This window comes from Hemitrygon akajei, chromosome 6 (genome assembly GCF_048418815.1).
Source record: "Hemitrygon akajei chromosome 6, sHemAka1.3, whole genome shotgun sequence".
Taxonomy (NCBI): domain Eukaryota; kingdom Metazoa; phylum Chordata; class Chondrichthyes; order Myliobatiformes; family Dasyatidae; genus Hemitrygon; species Hemitrygon akajei.
Genome location: NC_133129.1, coordinates 163,842,004 through 163,863,592, shown reverse-complemented (window position 1 = coordinate 163,863,592; position 21,589 = coordinate 163,842,004). Strand labels below are relative to the sequence as shown.

The 21,589-nt window shown below is 41.4% G+C and overlaps 1 protein-coding gene across 3 annotated transcripts in view; it reads left to right on the top strand.

Annotated features, from left to right (window-relative positions):
• LOC140729664 (uncharacterized) overlaps positions 1–21,589 on the top strand; it is a 33,010-nt gene that overhangs the window by 5,335 nt on the left and 6,086 nt on the right. The window contains exons 1-6 of one of the 3 annotated variants that reach the window (XM_073049702.1): positions 66–84; positions 1,078–1,408; positions 3,633–3,875; positions 5,792–5,933; positions 7,212–7,319; positions 18,911–19,069. In XM_073049702.1, the coding sequence (XP_072905803.1) occupies positions 1,095–1,408; positions 3,633–3,875; positions 5,792–5,933; positions 7,212–7,319; positions 18,911–19,069 (966 nt within the window). In that variant the 5' untranslated portion in view covers positions 66–84; positions 1,078–1,094. Of the gene's footprint in view, positions 1–65; positions 85–1,077; positions 1,409–3,632; positions 3,876–5,791; positions 5,934–7,211; positions 7,320–18,910; positions 19,070–21,589 lie in introns of those variants that run through there. The other 2 variants (XM_073049701.1, XM_073049700.1) reach the window with 2 other exon arrangements.

The window sequence follows — 21,589 nt, the reverse complement described above, 5'->3', positions numbered from 1 at the left end:
CCTCTTTCAGTGTTCACTGTTGCTGATGATCAACAAATGAACATATAATAAGTTTGAAGTTATGCTTCTGGTTTGCCTTCTCAGGTAAGTGGAACTACAGATTAATGTGGTAAAGTTATAAAGGCATTCAATGTTTCTTTATATTTCATTTTTTAGTGAAAATAAAATTTTGCATTGGATTTCTTTCAACTGTTGCTTCAAATGTGCTATAGGATACAAATATTGTAATTTTTACTCAGAATATTTGTAATAGGGATATTTGTACTGCTTTGTTATAGGATAATTAAACTGTCAATCTCAATCTAATTTAGTTGAGACAGACTGCAAAAGTTAGGTTATGATGACTGTGTTTTATATTCACTGGAACTTAGATGGTTTAAATTTATTACTTCGGTCAAGATTTTATGGGTTGTTGGTAGGGTGGATAGTAAATGATTTTCCCTAGTTAGGGATAAGAGACATAATCTAAATGTGTCAATCCAAGCAAAGCTATCAAATACTTCTATATATAAAGGATATTTATTGTTTGGAACTTTTCCATAAATTACAGTGATTGGAAGTCAGTTTCAAATCTGAGATTCATTGGTTAACAAATATTCAAGGTATCAAGGAGTAAAGCTCTTATTGAGCTGGGCTATAAGTATGTCATATCAAATATTGAAATGGATCATTTATGTTATGGAATGGATGTGAGTGGCTAAGTTACCTATGTCTGCCATCCAAACTCATGTCACAGTTAAAAGTGTTTTGACCTGTATAACTCAGCATAAAATATTGATGCTTAAAGGTTGTCATTTTTTAATAGTGAAACTAATTTAAAATTATATATTAATAAAATGATTTTGACATAACGTTACAACTCAGTCAGAAGTTCTCAAATAATTGTTTCCATATGCTCAATAGGGCTGATTTTATCATAATTAAATTTCCTTTCCATACCTCCCTTTCACCAGTGAAAAAAAGCTATGAAAAGGAGACAATATAATTTTCAATGCATGATGAATAATTTTGTGTAGATCTCCAATAAAGCTTAGTGTCTGTTTTGAAGGTCTGATGTTTATGTTTTGCTTTGACCAGAAAGGTTTCTGCGAAGAATGTCTTCAGAATCCAGTGAGGAAGAAAATATGAAAATATACTCTCATTTGAATCAATATCAACGGGATAGCAGGTTGGAAAATGAGATTCAGGTCAAGAGTTGTGAATTATCCTCTTCATCAGGTTCCACCTCCTCTCTGCTGTCTCCTATTTACCATGAAAGTTATGAAAGTGAAGATGAAGAAAATGAGTCATTAAGCAAGCAGACAGACAAACTTTCAAGAAGATACTCAGAATCCACCCCAAGTAAAAGGGTAGTTAGTTTTTCAAAAACACCAGTAGTGTCAACTCCAAGTGGACAAAAGAAATCCAGGTATATCTTTGCATTTTAGCACCTGTAGATTAATATTTATTCTCTCTGTTAGATTTCTTCCAACAATGTTTGAAGAAACCCTCAGAATTTTAATTATTTTCTATACTTCTACAAGTACCTCCTCCTCCATTATAACTGTGACTGAGTTACCCTTGTTCTCATCTTCTGTCATATTTCTTTCCATCTGTCCTATTTTTTAACCACCTGTTCTATCAAACCAGCACAAAATAAATATTCACTACCCAGTTTTAGTTCCAAGAAGAACAGTTTTTCTCAGGAAGACTTCTATTTTCAGCCGACTTTACTCTGAAGGTTTTCCTATACAGCCATAGCAAGTCCAACATCGGCTTATTTAATTTCATGAATTTATGACTGCTTCTATGTAGAATAATAATTTACTTGGGCTTTCTCTGATCCATGTTGCGCTTTCTGCTCACTGTGTTCCCTTCACTGTTGGATACAAAGTAGAAATTAAGTGCAGCACAGAAGTTACCTAGTAGTCATCTTCTCATTCTTATTTTGACCTCTTTATCCCTTTGATAAAATATATTTTCCTTGTGGATGATGACAAGTGAGAGCAAGGAATTTGGTTTGAAAGACTGGGTGTAGGATCAATCATTTGCAAGTAAACTAATCCCTTCTACCTACACATTATCTATATCCTGTTTCCCTCACATTCAAATGCCTATCTAAATGTCTCTTTTAAATCCCTAATGTATATCCCTCTGAACCAGCCTAGGTAGTGCATTCCAGGCATCCACCACTCGCTGTAAAATAAAACTTGCCTCTCATATCTCCATGAAATTTACCCCATCTTAAATGCATGCTCTCTGGCATTAGAGATTTCAGCCCTGGGAAACCCTGGGTACCTTTGTTAGCTTGTTCATTCTTTTTGTGCAACTGGCATGCAAATCAGGCAAAAATGTCAAAGTTCAAAGTACATTTAGTGTCAAACTATATACAACCTTGAGATTCATCTCCTCACAAACAGCCACAAAAAAAACATAGGACACATTAAAAAATCACCCAGTGTGCAAAAAAGAACAAATCATGCAAACAATAAAAAATAAGCAAATAACATTCAGAACTAAAGTTCACGAAGGTGAGTTCACAGCCACTAAGCCAGTTATCACTGAAGCCGATCCAGGAGCCTGTTAGTTGCAGGCCACAGCCTCAGTTCAGCACAGAGACAAGTAAACCTTGCTGGATAGTGAGATGAACACCAGCCCTCATCATAGAAATATGGAAAACCTACAGCACAATACAGGCCCTTTGGCCCACAAAGTTGTGCCAAACAAGTCCCTATCTCAGAAATTACCAGGCTTACCTATAGCGCTCTATTTTACTAAGCTCCATGTACCTATCTAAAAAGACCTTATCGTATCCGCCTCCACCACTGTTGCTGGCAGCCCATTCCACCCACTTACCACTCTCTGAGTAAAAAAATTACCCTGACATCTCCTCTGTACCTACTCCCCAGCACCTTAAACCTGTGTCCTCTTGTGGCAACCATTTCAGCCTTGGGGAAAAAGCCTCTGACTATCCACACGATCAATGCCTCTCATCATCTTGATGCTGTACTTTTCCACAATCACTTTCAAGCTTTTTATTTGTAGGCTTTTTAAACATTTCACCACTGAAATAGTTTTGGTTTATAACAACCTCCTGTTTATTTCTTATTGGAGGTTGCAAATTGTTAATGCTACTCATTAGGGTGTCTTTTTTTCTTTTGATATTGCACTGTAATGCGTATTGGTGTTGTAACTTTCATTTTGGACCAAAGGTTTAATTTGTCTTTTGATATTCAATGCTTGACTGAATGTGTAATTTAGCAGCAGGGTGGTTCTGTCTTATAATAAAGCTGTTTTTTCTTACTTATTCTTACTGTTAGGTTGCAATTAAATTGTTCAGAATTGGTTCATAAATGATTAAGCACAGTGCCTTACAGGAATACTGGCCTGGAAACAGTTCAATTGTAGTTTGATTCTTGAGGGGCTTTGTGTTTACTGTTAGAAATCTGTTGATTAAAGTTGCATCAACTTTTGACAGTTTTATGGATTACTGGTACAGTACCTTTCATACTAGAGGTGATGGCTGACAGAGAGGACCTGTTCTGAAGGTTTTTACTTAAGCAGTGCTTGCAGAACAAACTGTTTTCTTATGTAGTAAGTGTGTTTTGATCTAAAATTTGAAATTTCTAAACTGCAATTTTGAATTCATATAGGCAGAACATTTGCTTGAAAAGAGAAAGTCTGTGCAAGAGATGTACTTTGGAGCCTTCCAAAGAATCCACAACATTGCTGCTCTCTCCTATTTACCATGACAGCTATGAAAGTGAGGGTGGTGAGACAGCGACTTCCAAAACACCTACAAGCAGTGTTTCAGACAGAGAAGTGGCACGTAGTACAAACAAAACTGTGTCAAAGAAATTGACAATGTGCACTCCAGTCAAATCAAAAACATCTAGGTACATGTTGCATCATATATTTGTAACATCTGTTATAGTTTATTTGTTCATCTTTGGACCTTTTTAAAATTATATTTTTAGTGCTTCTGTAACTAAACTGTAAAGTAAAATGTTTGTTTGTATCATTGATTAAGGTTTTTGAAGTACTTATTGGCTATTTGAGCAACCTAAGCTACTGGGAACATTTTGGCAAGATAGTTTGGTGCACTGTGCACATCAATACTGATTCTGCCACTCTCTTTGATGAGGTATTCTGATTGTTAAACATGTCCACTAATCACAATTTTAACTGTTTTTCATATATTTCTATCAGCATCAAATGCTGATAGTGTGCATAGCCCTGAATTCTATTTCTGCCAGCCAATTATACTAATTTGAGTTATTCATAAAAAACACATGAACTATTACACTTAAGTTCTATTACATTGAATAAACATTGCAGAATGATTTTTGAGAATGGTTCCAGAGAATAACCCTTAATATTTGAAGTTCTACGAAGAGTTAATACTTTCAGGAGTGGAGAAAATTGGTAAGAATAGCAAGGGAAACTTGAACGGTGGGAACAAAATTTAATGATAAATGGTTGTACAGTTAATCTAAGTATTATTCAACATATGCTTAATGCAATTGTGGTCCAGCCAACACAGTTATAGTCTTCAAATAACACTTCTGTAAAAGGTGACAAGTTAGTGTGTGGCTGCATTAAAGTTGGTTAAACTGTAAATATAAAATGTGACTGTCTTAATTGATTACATCATCTGGTCCGGTACTTCAAAACTCAAGTAGTTTATGATTCAGAAATCACCAAACTAAATCTGTAATTGGATTGTTGTGAAATTTAATGTTACTAGCACAGGTAATTTAATTAAACTTGACATAAAATATACATGGGCAGGTCTAAAGACACTGCTTGGTTTTGACCCTTAGAATAAACACTTAAATACTCTCTTCTTAAATACACTCGCTTCAGTGTAATGTAATTTCTACAAAATGTTAACTTTGAACTAAGCTGTTCACAGATCCAAAGAAACATATGGGATAACTTGTTTATTAACCCTTGTAACACTTTGCTAATTCAGTGTAAGTTTGGTTGGAATTTTAGCTATTAGCTTTCCTAAAGTTGTCCAATGAAGACTGGTATAGATTTTGCCGGTTTACAGAATGCCACTGACAGCCACAGTCATCAAATTTCTGCTTACCTAGTTAATATACAAAGTTCATTATACAGGAATCCTACACTGCAGTGATGCCAACTGAGCAGTGAAGTAAGACACGCAAAATGCTGGAGGAACTCAGCAGGTCAGGCAGCATCTATGGAAAAGAGCAAACAGTCGACGTTCCAGGCCAGTACTCTTCATCAGGACTGGAGAAAGAACGATGAGAAATCAGAATAAGGTGGGGGGAAGGGAGGAAGAAACATAAGGTGGAAGGGGGGAGTAAAGAGCTGGGAAGTTGGTTAATGAAAGAGATAAAGGATTGGGGAAGGGACAATCTGATAGGAGATGACAGAAGGCCATGGAGGAAAGAAAAGGGGTAGGAGCACCAGAGGGAGGTAATGAGATAAGGTGAGAGAGGGAAATGGGAATGGGGAATAGTGAAGGGGGGACATTACCAGAAGTTTGAAAGGTTTAATAGAGAATTTTGTGTATACTGAGTTCCTGTGAGGCTGACTGATTTGAGTTAGAGCCAACCAATGGAATTGTATTGCTGTCAGGCTGGTAATCAATTGATCCACAAATTGTAACTATACCAGAAATACCATTATATTTGTAAATCAATTTTAATTGGACATAGTTATATGTTATTATTTGTTGTTTATCAATTTGACCTTTGCATTGTTTCTATGCTCTTTCATTTAATGTCTGATGTAGTGAACTGAATACATTCTGAGATAAAGTAATATATGTGTTTCAAAGGCTTAGAACTTGTGCAAGAAAGGCAAAACAGAGTGAAGAGGAGGAACAGCATTTAAAGGAAGTTGAGCTTACTGCCTGGGAGGCATGGCTTATCAAGAAAGCAAAGGAAGAACGCACTGAAGTGCAGAAAAAATCTCAGCAAGTAAGTAGCTTAGTATGTGTTAATGTTTTCACATTTGAAGTTCAAAGTAAATTTATTTCAAAGTACATATACATCACCATATACAACCCTGAGATTCATTACTTTCATACTCTATTAATCCAAGTGCTCAGGTTTCCTTCCATATTTCAAAGATGTTCAGGGTTAGGGTTAGTGAGTGTGGGCATGCTATGTTTGTGGCGAAAGCATGACGACACTTGTGAGCTGTCCCCACAACAATCTTCGGACTTTATTGGTTGTTGATGCAAATGACACACTTTGTATGTTTCAATATACTTGTGACAAATAAACAAGTAATCTTGAAAAATTGACTTAAGACTCGTGGTAATCTGATTCTGTGTTGATCATTCTGTTACTTGACAAGTATTTTTGACATCTTCTCATAATCTTCTTGTACATTATAATGTATAACAATAAAGTTAGATTTGTGGAAGTTATTCTAGTATAGTTGAAACTCTTATTTCTTGCTTGTGTTTTTCTAAACTGAGAAAAACAGTCTTTGATGTTTTAAGGTATAATTGCTAAACAGAATGTAGAAAGTCAAATGACAATTAATTACTAACTATTATTGTGAAGTTATCAAATTAATTCCTACATTATTTGGCATGTAATATTTATATGCTTTAGCAATCACCATAAATGAAAGATCACTAGCTCTCTGATATTCAACGTGTTGGATACTAAGAAATCTAATCATTTAACTTATGCATCAATCTAAAAGAATAGGGACAGCAGTTGATACATGATCCTGTGAATCTTTTAAGAAGTAATTGTATTATGAATGGAGATTTTTGGTAATTTTCTGTATTGATGAATTACAATGAGCTATACAGCCTTACTCGCCTATCACAATCTTTATTTATTGACATACAGCACGGAATAGGCCCTTCTAGAACTTCGAGCCATGCCATCCAGCAATCCCCCAGTTTAATCCTATCTTAATCATGGGACAATTTGCAGTGACTAGTTAACCTACTAACCTGTACGTCTTTGGACTGTTGGACGAAACCAAAGCATCCAGAGGAAACCCACACGATCACGGGGAGAACGTACTTATAGGCAGTGGCGGGAACTGAAACCAGGTCACCTGTGCTGTAAAATGTTGTGCTAACTACACCTTATGATGTTTATATCTGTAGTTTAGATTGAGATAGTCAATTTTTTTTTAACTTTAAATTTTCCCACAAGTGAAATATAGTAAGGATTAATCATTTTGGAGGAAGGTAGATAGATATCCAAGAAATATTCTGTATCCTACAGGAGGTGATACTGAAACAAGCAAAATTAAAAGAGCAAGAAGAACTTCAAAGGAAAAAAGCTCGTGCAGAAGAAGAGCATAGACACTGGGTGCAGAGAAAAAATGAAAAGGTAAGACATCTAAATTAGCTTTCTTTGGAATAATTTATAAAGAGTTCACTCTTGAACTTCCTGAATTGCAGAGCAGTCGGAACTCCATATTGGTAGTTACTTTGGAGCTGCGCTTTACATCCAAAAAGAGAGTGATAAAGGAGCATGTTTGTTGGCAAATCACAGAGAAGTATGAAAATAATAGTTTAATAGTAGTAGGGATTTCAGCTTCACTAACATCAATTAAGATTGCCTTAGTTATGAACCTCGGTGTATTTATGTTTTGAAATTATCTGTATGGATAACTTACAAAACTAAGCTTTTCACTATATGACACAGAATGCAAAAGATCAGACGAAGTGAGAACAAGCAGATTTCTTTCCCTGCTCGGAGTGAGATGAAGGCTCATTAGGGCAATTTCATTTCATGATCATTATTACATATTACTTTTTTCAGACTAGTTGAATAATAAATTGAAACTCATTTACCCTTTTAGAATTATAGCTTGCTTGGAACATTAATCTTGTCTCTTGAGTATAACTCAATATGCTACTTTTTCCTAAGCTGATCATAAACACAAATGATTCTGCAGATGCCAGAATACAAAGCAACACACACAGGATATCTGGGGAAGTGGTAATAGGTGGTTGCCTCTCGAATTGGGGGCCTGTGACTAGTGGTGTGCCACAGGGATCGGTGTTGGGTCCCTTGTTGTTTGTCATCTATATCAATGATCTGGATGATAATGTAAATTGGATCAGCAAATTGGCGGATGATGCCAAGGAACAATGGGCTGAAAAATGGCAGATGGAGTTTAATGCAGACAATTATGAGGTGTTGTACTTTGGGAGGACAAGCCAGGGTGGGACTTACATGGTGATTGATAGGGCACTCCAGAGTGCAGTAGAACGTGGGGAATTGGGAATACAGATCCATAAACCCTTGAAAGTGGTGTCACAGGTGAATAGGCTTGTAAAGAGAGCTTTTGGCACATTGGCTTTCATAAGTCAAAGTGTTGAGTATAGGAATTGTGTTATTATTTTGAAGTCATATAAAAAGTTGGTGAGGCCCAATTCGGATTTTTGTGTGCAGTTCTACATACCTTCTGGAAAGCTATCAGTAAGATTGAAAAAGTGTAGAAAAAAATTACAAGGATGTGCCAGGACCTGAGGATCTGAGTGGTAGGGAACGGTTGAATAGGTTAAGACTATATTCCCTAAAGTGTAGGAGATTGAGGGAAGATTTGAGAGAGATGTACAAAATTATGAGTGTAAATGTAAGCTGCCTTTTTCCACTGAAGTTTACTGAGACTGGAACAAGAGGTCATGGGTGAATGGTAAAATGTTTAAGGGGAACAAGAAAGGGAATTTCTTCACTGAGAGGGCGAGGGTGGTGAGAGTATGGAACAAATGCTAGTGGAAGTAGTGGATATAGGTTGAATTTCAACTTTTAAAAGTAATTTTGATAGGTACATGGATGGGGTGGGTATAAAGGACTATGGTCTGGGTTCAGGTCAGTGAGACTAGGCAGAATAATACTTCAGTGCAGACTAACACTAGAAATTCTGCAGATGCTGGACATCGAAGCAACACACGTAAACTGCTGGAGGAACTCAGCAGGTCACACAGCATCTATGGAAAAGAGTAATACATTTTGTATTTCTTCTTTTCTATAAATGCTGTCTGGCTTGCTGTTCCTCTAGCTTTTTGTGTGTGTTGCTTGGATTTCCAGCAAATGCAGATTTTCTCATGTTTGCACTACTACTACACTGCAAAGTCTCTTCCAGGGATGCCTAACCTGAAGAAGTTTAAATCTTCTCTTCTATGGGAGTTCTGTGAAACCCTCTCTCACTGCTCCCCCTCTGTGATCTCTGCTGCACTGTGACTCTTCGACACATCCAGTTCCTATACACCTAATCATCTCATTTTCACCATGGACGCCCAGTCCCTATACAACCAATCATCTCATTTTCACCTTGGGCGTCAGTCCCTATTCACCTCCATTGCCCATCAGGAGGGCCTTAAAGCTCTCCACTTCTTTCTAGACAACAGACCCAACCTGTTCCCCCTCCACCACTACTCTCCTCTGTCTGGCGGAACTGGTTCTCATTCTCAATAATTTGTCTTTCGGCTCATCCCACTTCCCTCAAACCAAGGGGCACTCACATGGGTCCTAGTTATGTCTGCCGTTTTGTCAGCTACGTGGAACAGTCTATGTTCCAATATTACTCCCTAACTTTTCCTACGCTACGTCGATGACTGCATTAGTGCTGCTTCCTGCTCCCATGTTGAACTTGTAGACTTCATCAACTTTGTCTTTAACTTCCACCCTTCCCTCAAATTTACCTGGTTCATTTCTGACATCTCCCTCCCCTATCTCGATCTCTCCATCTCTGGAAACAGTTTATCTACTGATATCTTCTATAAACCCACTGATTTTCACAGCTACCTCTTCTCACCCTGTCACGTGTAAAAATGCCATTCCCCTTCTCTCAGCTCCTCCATTCTCCACTGTATCTGCTCTCAGGATAAGGCTTTACATTCCAGAACTAATGAGATGTCCTCCTCCTTCAAAGAAAGGGGCTTTCCTTCCTCCACCAACAATGCTGCCCTCACCCACATCTCTTCCATTTCACGTACATCTGCCTTCACCCCATCTTTCTGCCACCCCACCAGGGATAGGGTTAATCTTGTCCTCACCTACCACTCCACTAGCCTCCACATCCAGCACATAATTCTCCGTAACTTCTGCCATCTCCAACATGATCCTATCACCAATCACATTTTGCCCCCCCCCACTTTCCGTCTTCCGTAGGGATCGCTCCTAACATGACTTTTGTTCATTTGTCCCCTCCCCACTGAGCTCCCTCCTCATACTTCTCTGAGCAAGCGGAACAAGTGCCACACCTGCTCCTACACCTCCTTTCTTAATACCATTCAGGACCGCAAACATTCCTTCCAGGTGAGGTGACACTTAAGCTGTGAGTCTGTTGGGATCACGTACTGTATCCAGTACTCCAGGTGCAGCCTCCTGAAAGGGACATCGTTTTGCCAAACACCCTTGCTCCATCTGCCACTAAAGTGGGATTTCCCAGCAGCCTCTCTATTCTACTTCCCGTTCCCATTCTGACATGTCAGTCCGTGGCCTCCCTCCTCTACTGCCAGGACGAGGCTACACTCAGGTTGGAGGAGCAACACCTCATATTCTGCCTGAGCAGCCTCCAACATGAGGGCCCGAACATCAATTTCTTAAACTTTCGGTAATTGCTTCTCCTTCCCCCCCCCACCTTCATCAGTCTGCCATTCTAATTTCCCTCTCTTACCTTGTCTCCTTACCTGCCCATCGCCTCCCACTTGTTCTCCTCCCCCTTCTCTTTGTTCCATGGTCTTTTGCCCTCTCCTATCATATTCCCCCTCCTCCACCCTTCACTTCCATCTCTGTATTTCAACCCCTCCTCCTCTCCCAGTTTCACCTTGTACTTCTTCCTCCGCTCCTGCCACCTTCTTGCACTAACTTCTCATCTTTTTTCCCAGTCTTGATTAAGGGTCTTGGCCCGAAACATCGATTGCTTTCTCTTTTCCATAGATGCTGCCTGGCCTGCTGAGTTTCTCCAGCATTTTGTGTGTGTTGCTGAGCACAGACTAATTGGGCTGAAGAGCCTGTTTCTGTCCTGTGACTCTACGACCGTGTTGCAATTTTGCATAACTAACATTTTTCTTTGGAGTAGCTAGGTTGAAAATTGAACTTCCTATTGGATACAGAGAGATTGTTTTTTCTCTGCCAGAAGATGTTGACAGAAGTAACCAAATTAAATAGAAGGAAGTTATCTCAATGCCCACTCTAAATCTGTTGTGGGTGAGGAGCCTGAATGTTACTGATTACTCTAAAATAGCAGTTGTCTGATTTACACTTATTTTAAAATACCATTGATCAAAAACAAATCTGGCCACTGTCCTCCCTGTCTCCAAAGATAAGTAGATCACCAGAGCTCATTGGAAATGTACTTATTAGTGACTTCAGCGTCTGGTAATCTTGTGTGGACCACAGCCTCCTGTCACTTTAATCTTTCTTAGTGATTGGCTTTAGGTTCAGTATGTCAGCAATGACGTTTTAGCAGCCAGTATTCATGTATATAGATGTAAATCCAGTTTATTTTTGAACTACTACCCTGTTTAAATGTTTTTTTGTAGAATCATTCTATGTATTTCTGATTCAAATAACACTACTGTTCTACACATTTCTTTTTAGTCCTAGTCCAGACACTGTTTAAATCTCAATATGCAATAAATTTTCCCAAGACTGATGTCTATAGTTGTATTAGATTATGTTTCTTTTAAACTACCCTGAAGTTTTAATTTATTGTTTTCTTCATAATAACCCAAACTATTCAAGCTTCTAGTTAATGCCACTTGTAGTATTTATTAATAATAAATACTCAAAACCAATCATTTTGCTGGTCGAAAATTTTTAACATGCTTGTCTTTTCATGTTGCAATCAGAACATAAATAACCTTACAGTAACTGGCCAAAGCATTGAAACTTATTAATCAGCTTTCACAATATCCTGGTGATCTGGTATTTGGTAAATATTTAATTATGAACTGCACTTAGTGTTTTTTTTTCCCAGTTTGCTTAATGATACAATGCCCTTCACAGTTTTGCAAATTTCTTCAATAATGCCTGGTTACCTAATATTGGTTTCTGTGCAAACTGGAAATGAAGAACTGTTGAACATAGAACATGGGTGCCACAGTACTGTAGCGGTTAGCATGATGCTGTTACAGCTTGGGATGTTGGAATTTGGAGTTCAATTCTGACTTTGTCTGTAAAAAAGTTTGTGCCTGGGATTCCTCTTGGTCATCTAGTTTCCTCCAAAGATCCACTACTTAGTAGGCTAATTGGTAACCTAGTTAGTAGGTAAATTGTCCTGTGATTAGCCTAGTGTTAAATTGTTGGGTTGTAGTGCAGTGTGTCTCGGTGGACTGGAAGAGCCTGTTCCGTGCTGTATTGCTAAATAAATAAATACATACATACATACATACATAAATACATACATTTGCCACTACCACCACCTCAGACAATGCATCACTCTCTACGTAAACAAGAAACCTGCCCCTCACATCATTGAAGTTACCCCACTCACCTTAAATTCATGACCTCTGAATCCAAATGGCCAATTCACCATTGATCCCATGCATCTTAATCTTCTGGATGAGCCTCTCATGATATACCTTGTCAAGGACCTTACTAAAATCCATGTATACAACATCTACAGCTGTACCTTCATTAGTCACCCATGCACCTCGTCAAAGGAGTCAGTCAAGTTAATACAACATAACTTGCTCTGCACAAAGTCATGCTGGCTCTTTTTAATTAAGCTATGGATTTCCAAATACTCAAATCCTATCCCTAAGAATTCAAAACCCTGGAGCATTAAGCACTCAACCAAGTCTCTGTAATGGCCACAACATCATAATTCCATGTACTGACCCATGCTCTAAGTTCATCACCTCTACCCATTATACTCCTAACATTAAAATACACACACTTCAAACAGTCCATCCCATCGTATCTATTACTTTGCTCCTGACTGGCTTTTCTAGTCCTGACATCTACTTTCCTCTCTATTCCTCCACTTTCTGACTTGGTGCTCTGGTACCCATTCCCCCTGCCACCTTCCTGAGTAGCATTAGTGAACCTCCCAGCCAGAATATTGGTTCCTCTCCAGCTGAGGTGCAAGCCATCTCTGATACAGTTCGTCTCTGTTCCAGAGTTGGTTCCAGTGATCCAAGAACCTGAAACCCTGCTCTTCATCTTCTCTCCTAACTCTCTATACTCTGCACAGGTCCCCTTCCCCCTTTCTACTTATGTCATTGGTGTCAATGTGCACCACAACCTCTGGCTGCTCACCCTCCCCTGAGAATATTCTGTAGCCTTTCTGAGATATTCTGCACCCCAGCACTTGGAAGGCATCATCTTGGCTTCTCTGTCGCCAGCTACAGAATTTCCCATCTGTTCCCCTAACTATTGAGTCTCCTATCACTATTGCTCTGCCTGACTTTACTCTTCCCTGTTGGACCTCAGAAACGGCCACAGTGCTACTGGCCTGGCTGCTGCTGCTGTGACCTGACAGGTTATCCCTCCCATAAGAATCCTAAGGGGTACGCTTGTTGCTGAGGTGAATGGCTACAGGGGAACCCTGCATTGAGTGCTTACTCCCCTTACTACTCTTAAGTGGTCACCCATTTACTTTCTGAAGCCCCCACTTTGGATGTGACTACTTCAAAAAAAGTTTTATTTTTGAGGTTTTCATCCTCCTGGATAGTCCTAAGTGTATCCAGCTCCAGCTCCACTTTCTTGACTTTGTCAGTCTGGAGCTGAAGTTGGGGATGAAAAGCTCATACTTAATTTGCTTTTATTTAACTGAAAGTAAAATGCAGTTTATTGGTGTATGTTGTATTTTAAGTATTTTCTGCATGAATTACATAGAACATAAAACACTACAGCAAAGTACAGGACTCTTTAAACCATGATATTGTGCTGACCTTTTAATCTATTCTGATCAATCTAAACCTTCCCTCCTACTTATACCTCTATTTTTCTATCATCCAACTGCTGTAGATTCTACAGAGTTTTTTTAAATGCCCTTAATGTAGCAGCTTCTACCACCACCCCTGGTTTCCATGCACTCAGCGCTCTTTGTTTAAAAAAAATCTTTTGACATCTCCCTAATACTTTCCTCTAATCACCTTTATGTTATGCCCCTTGGTATTAGCCATTTCCACCCGGGATAAAAGTCTCTCCATATCCACTTGATCGAGGCCTCTTAGCATTTTGTACACCTCTATCAAGTCACCTGTCAATCTCCTTTGCTCACTCAACCTTCATAAGACATATTCTCTAATCCAGGCAGCATCCTGGTAAATCTCCTCTGCATCCTCTCTAAAGCTTAAGCATCCTTCCTATAATGAGGAACCAGAACTGAATACAATATTCCAAGTGATGTCCAGTCTAAGTTTTGTAGAGCTACGACATTATCTTGTAGCTCTTGTATTTGATCCCTAGACTAATGAGGTCCACACCACACCATACGCTTTCTTAACAACCCTGTCAACTTGTCTGGTAACTTTGAGCGATCTATGGACGTGTATCCCATACTTGGTTTAAATAGAAACACGTTTTCCAGAATTCCCAGAATTCAATAGATCTACCATTATAGAATTATCTAATTAAGTCATAATAGTTTGCCATAAAATCAAATTTTTCAGCTGGATTTTTTTTGTCTTGTTGGTGGTCTGCTCGATGGAATAATTTGGAATATTCTGGCTATATTTTTGGGGGAAATATAGTGTTAGAGTAAAGTTCAATTATATGAACACCTTCCTTTGGCCAATTAAAGTTAAGGAACACGTTCCCTGCAGTTTTAAGGCCAGCATTCAACGTTTATGGGGTGGAAGGCCCTCCATCATAAAGAGCTATCATCAGGAATTGAGACTGCATTTTCTCAAAAGCAATCATTTATTATTACACTTAAAGATATTTTTTCAGATTATAGTGACAATGGTGTAAAAAGCGGATGTATTTAAAGCATAACAGAGCTTTGACCAGCAACCAATCTGGACACTGGAAGTTTGAGAGGAGGGGATTTCATTCAGGTCCACTGCCCGACTAGAAAAATTCAGCAGCAAGCGGGTTATGGCAGCGTAATAGAACTTGGACCAGCAACCAATCCGTGTTTGTGAATGATTAATAAGAATGAATTAAAGGAAGACAGTAGCCATTGTCACAGCGGCCATTGTCTGAGTGGGCAAAGTCAGTGTGGTGATCTTGAGGCTTTGGTCAGAGAAAGCAAAGAAGAAAGCTCTAGGCTAATTCTATTTCCTTCCCTTCTTTATAACTGCTCAGCTGGGACAGTGGAGATGCCAGGCAGGATAGTTGAATGCTCATCTTGCAGGACGTGGGAAGGCAAGGAGACCTCCAGTGTCCCTGACAACTACAACTGTGGGAAGTGCATCCAGCTGCAGCTTCTTGCAATCCATGTTAAAGAGTTGGAGTTGGAGCTGGATGAACACTGGATCATTCGGGAGGCTGAAGAGGTGATAGATATGACATATAGAGAGGTTGGTACACCCAAGATGCAGGACACAGGAAACTGGGTGACAGTCAGAAAGGGGTAACGAGCATGTGGTATGTTGCCTCCTGGGTGCCAGGGCCTGGACATCTTGGATTTAGTCCTCAGCATTCTTAAGTGGGAGGGTGAACAGCCAGAGGTCGTGGTCCATGTAGGTGCCAATGACATGGATAAGACGAGTGATGAGGTTCTACATTGGGAGTTTAGGAAGTTAGGCTTCTTAGTTAAAGGGCATGACCTCCAGGGTTGTGATCTCAGGATTGCTACTCGTGCCATGTGCTAGTGAGGCCAGAACTAGGAAGGTTATATAGTTTAATACGTGGCTAAGGAGTTGGTGTAGGAGGGAGGGCATAAGATCTCTTCCAGGGAAAGTAGGACCTGTACAGAAGGGACAGTTCGCACCTGTACTGGGGTGGAACTAATATCCTAGCGGGAAGGTTTGTTAATACTGCACAGTGGGGTTTAAACTAGAGTTGCAGGAGGATGAGAACCAGAGTGCCAGAACAGTTGGTGGAGAGGTTATAGAGGCAGATGGTGGTAAGACCTCAGACAAAGTCAGGAATCAAAAGGTTCAGCATGCTGCGACTAGTGTCCTGAGCTGCCTGTATTTCTATGCAAGAAGTATTGTAGGAAAGGTGAATGAGCTCAGGTGATGGATCAACACCTGGAATTATGACATTGTAGCCATTAGTGAGACTAGGTTACAGGAGGGACAGGACTGGTAGCTCAGTATTCTGGGATTCTGTTCTTTTTGGATGTGACAGAGCGGGAGAGATTAAAGGAGAAGGGGATGCGTTACTAGTCAGGGAAAATGTCATGGCAGTGCTCCGTCAGGACAGACTGGAACTCGACTAGTGAGGTGTTATGATGGAAAAGAAAAATAAGAAAGGTATGACTACATTTATTGCAGACCACCCAGTAGTTCTAGGGATTTAGAGGAACAAATTTGTAAAAAGATTGCAGACTGTTGCAAAAAACATAAGGTAGTAGGTGATTTTAACGTTCCACATATTGACTGAAAATCCCATACTGTAAAAAGACTAGATGCATAGAGTTTGTCAAATATGTTCAGGAAAGCTTCCTTCATCAGTATGTAGATGTCCCAATGAGAGAGCATGTGATGCTGAATCCGCTATTAGGGAATGAGACGGGGCAGATCACATAAGTTTGTGTAGGGGAACACTTCGCAACCAGCAACCGCAGTGTCATTAGCTTCAAAGTAAATATGCAAAAAGATAAATCTGGTCCCTGGGTTGAGATTCTAACTTGGAGAAAGACCAATTTTGATGGTAACAGAAATGATCTGCCATATGTGGATTGGGACAGGCTGTTTTCTGGCAAAGGTGTACTTGGAAAGTGGGAGGCCTTTAAAAACTAAATTTTAAGAGTACAAAGCTTGTATGTGCCTGTAGAATAAAAGGTAAAGCCAAGTGTAGGGAACCTTAGTTTTCAAGAGATATCAAGACCCTGATTAAGAGAAAAAAGGAAGTGTATAGCAGGTATAGGAAGTATAGCAGGTATAGGTAAGTAGGAATAAATGAGGAGTACAAGAAATACAAGAGAACACTTAAGAAATAAATCAGGAAGGCTAAAAGAAGGTATAAAATTGCTCTAGCAGACAAGCTAAAGGAGAATCCTATGGGATTCTACAGGTATGTTAAGAGCAAAAAGATTGTTGGAGATAAAATTGGTCCTATGGAAGACCAGAATGGTAATCTATGTGTGGAGCCAAAGCAAATGGGGGAAATCTTAAATGCATTCTTTGCATCTGTATTTATGGGAGACAGATACAGAGTCAATAGAATTGAGGCAAGATGGCATCAACTTTATGGACCTTGTACAGATTACAGAGGAGGAAGTGTTTGCTATCTGAGGCAAATCAGGGTGGATAAATCCCCAGGGCCTGACAAGGTATTCCTTCAGACCCTACAGGAGGCAAGTACTGAAATTGCTGGGGCCCTAGCAGAGATACTACAGAGAGATCTGCATCAGCTGTGAAAAACAGCAGATGAAATTTAATGCACTCAAGTGTAAAGTTTTGCACTTTGATTGGAACAAGCAGGGTAGGTCATACACAGTGAATGGTAGGCACTGAGGAGCATGGTAGAACAAAAGGATCAGGGAGTACAGATACAGTCGGCCCTCCTTATCCGCGGATTCTGCATGCGTGGATTCAACCAACCGCAGATCGGGAAAACTCGGAAGTTCTCTCTCCAGCACTCGTTGTTTGAGCATGTACGGACTATTTTTTCTTCTCATTATTCCCTAAACAATACAATATAACAACTATTTGCATAGCATTTACATTGTATTAATTATTAGAAGTAATCTAGAAATGACTTGAAAGTACAGGCAGTCCCCGGGTTATGAATGAGTTCCATTCTTGAGTCCGTCTTTAAGTCAGATTTGAAGTCGGAACAGGTACATCCAGTTTTATTTAGCGTCAGTTAGTCAAACGCTTTTCTTAGTATATAGAACATATTTTACCTTCCTACGCATATAAAACACTTAAGAAACATACGTATTTAAATAATTAAACCACTGCGTTGCTTAGTAATAATTGTAGCTTTCATCGGGGCAGGGCCTTTCACATGCTCCATTAAAATTGTTCCGATCGTTGACTGACTGTAGCCTAATGCTTTTCCAATGATCAATTGCGTTTTACCTCTTTCCGATCGCTTTAATACTTCCACCTTATTTTCAATCGTGATCACGATTATTTTCGTGAACAGAAACACTGCGGATTCAGAGCTTCACCACCAGGTCCTAATGTCCACCACACTGAGACACATTAAATAAAGTCCGGGGTTCCGCTGAGTCCTAAGACCGTATCCGCGGGGGGTCTCGGAACCAATCCCCCGCAGATAAGGAGGGCATACTGTACATAATTTTTTGAAAGTCAATGTCACAGGTGGATAAGGGTCATAACGAAAGCTTTTGGTACATTGGCCTTCATAAATCAATTATTGAGTACAGAAGATGGGATGTTATGTTGAACTTCAGCCTGGTTTTCTGGAGATAATTGCAAGCTAGTTGTTGTAACATCCATTAAGTACATATGTAGTTATGAATAATGTCTTTTTAATTGTGAAAGTCCTGCAAAAATCTAACATAATAGTGAAGAATTTGAATCTACTGCAATCATATCTTACCACAGGGCTGTGACTGCGATAAGAAAATTGTTTTCTGCTATAAATGAAAAATAAATAGTCCCCATAATCTTGATTTTAATCAGTGAGTTGAAAAAATGGATGACTTTGTGGTGGTGTGGGGAGGTAGTATTAGCACATAATGGATAAACGTTGTCCATTGTTGATTAATTCTTGCAAATAAGCAGTTTGGCATTATTGATGTAAATTGGTAAATATCACTTTTGAATGTAAGATCTTAATCCATCTGTTTTTTGTTCTAACCTGCTTGAGCAAGGTAAAGATTTATATGAATCTATACATAAGCTTATTGTGGGCAATTTATTGACTAGGAAAAACTGGAAAAGGAAAAGAAGCTTCAGAAAGAGCAGGAGGAAAAGAATGTCAAAGAACAAGAAAGAGAGCGTGCTGTGGAAAGAGCAAGTAAAACGTTTCAAGAATGGCTTAAGAAAAAGAAGCTTCAGGAAATGGAGATAAAGAAACAGGAAAAGGTAGGATAATGAACTATTGTGGCGACCCACTTCCCAGCGCACTCGAACCGGCTCACAAAGTGGTGCGCGCCGGCATTGAGGCCGGTCCCAAAGAGGGCGCCAAGCCTGCTTCACCAGCAAGGGGAAAAGCCCATGCGCGGGACGGGACTGTGAATACGCGCCCCCTACAGCATTCCCGCCCGGGGAGGGTGGGATCAGGAAGGCTTTAAAGCGAGGCCGCAAAGTTTGAATAAATCTCTTTTTGCAACTGCAGCTCGCCGACTCCGTGTCGTTATTTCAGCGCTGCGTGTAGCACACCACTACAATTGGTGATCCCGATGACCCAAACGATATTTGGGCCGAAGATGAACGACGCCGCATCTGTTCATGCAGTTTCGTTAAAACTGCCAAGCTTCTGGACACTGCGGCCTCACCTATGGTTCCAGCAAGCAGAAGCCCAATTCCACATTCGGCAGATAACCTCAGATGCCACACGTTACTACTACATGATGTGCTCCCTTGACCAGGAAACAGCAGCCCAGGTTGAGGAGTTCATACAGTCGCCCCCGGAGGACGGCAAATACACAAAATTCAAAGCCTTGCTCATAAGGACTTTCGGACTCTCACGGCGCGAGCGAGCTGCCCGCTTACTGCACCTGGATGGTTTGGGGGACAAGCCACCGTCGGCTTTGATGAACGAAGTGCTCTCTCTGGCCGGAGGTCACAAGCCCTGCCTCATGTTTGAGCAGGCATTCCTGGAGCAGTTGCCCGAGGACATATGCCTGCTGCTGTCCGACGCGGATTTCAGCGACCCTCGGAAGGTGGCGGCCCGGGCAGATGTGCTGTGGAAAGCCAAGAAGGAGAATGGGGCATCCGTCGCACAGATCACCAGGCCACGCTCCCAGCAGCAAACCAGACCAGGCCCGGCCGCAGAGACCGCTAACCCCAGAGGCAGGGGTGAGGAGGCCAACCAACAATGGTGCTTCTACCACCAGCGGTGGGGCACAGAAGCCTACCGCTGTAGCCCGTCCTGCAAGTTCCCGGGAAACGCCAGGGCCAGCCGCCGCTGATGGCTACGGCAGCTGGCCATCGGGATAGCCTCCTGTATGTCTGGGACAAGCGGTCGGGACGCCGCTTTTTGGTCGACACCGGAGCCGAGATCAGCGTCTTACCTCCAACGAGTTATGACACCCACAACAGAGCACTGGGTCCCACCCTGAGGGGCGCGAACGGCAGCACAGTAAGGACCTACGGCACCCGTACGGTGCGGCTACAGTTCAGCTCCAGCCGGTTCACGTGGGACTTCACACTGGCCGCCATAGCCCAACCGCTCCTCGGAGCGGATTTTTTGCGAGCTCACAGCCTACTGGTCGACCTGCCAAGGAAGAGACTGGTCCACGCTGAGACTTTTCAAACGTTCTCCCTGGGTGAAGCCCAGTTGCCGGCCCCACACTTAGACTCCATCACGCTGTCCGACAACGGCTTCACCAGAGTCCTGGCGGATTTCCCATCGGTTCTGGCACCGCAGTTCATGGCAGCCATGCCCAGACACGGCGTACAGCACCACATCCTGACACAAGGACCACCCCTCCACGCCCGTGCTCGAAGGCTTCCCCCGGACAAGCTCCGACTGGCGAAGGAGGAGTTCAAGAGGATGGAGGAATTGGGGATCATACGGCGGTCTGACAGCCCATGGGCCTCCCCCCTGCACATGGTGCCCAAAGCAACAGGGGGCTGGAGACCATGCGGCGACTACTGCAGGCTGAACGAGGCTACAACACCGGACCGCTACCCTGTGCCGCACATTCAGGACTTTGCAGCAAACCTGCACGGCGCATGGATCTTCTCCAAGGTAGACCTCATGCGGGGATACCATCAAATCCCGATGCATCCGGATGACATCCCCAAAACGGCACTCATCACCCCTTTCGGCCTTTTCGAGTTCCTCTGCATGCCATTCGGCCTAAAGAATGCCGCACAGATGTTTCAGCGGTTAATGGACGCGGTGGGACGCGACCTGGACTTCGCTTTCATCTATTTGGACGACATCCTCATAGCCAGCAGCAGTCGTCAGGAGCATCTGTCCCACCTCTGTCAACTCTACGCCCGACTGAGTGAATACGGCCTGACAATCAACCCAGCCAAATGCCAGTTTGGGCTCGACACCATCGACTTCCTGGGCCACAGGATTACTAAAGACGGGGCAACCCCTCTGCCTGCTAAGGTAGACGCGGTCCGCCATTTCCCCCGACCCAACACAATCAAAGGCCTTCAGGAATTCGTGGGTATGGTGAATTTCTACCACCGCTTCCTCCCTTCAGCTGCCCGAATCATGCGCCCCCTGTTCGCCCTGATGTCGGGTAGGGCAAGGACATTACCTGGGATGAGGAGTCCGCTGCCGCTTTCATTAAAACCAAAGAAGCCTCAGCAAACGCCGCGATGCTAGTGCACCCCAGAACAGATGTCCCTACCGCCCTCACAGTGGACGCATCTAACATGGCAGTCGGTGGGGTGCTGGAACAACTCATCGAGGGTCGCTGG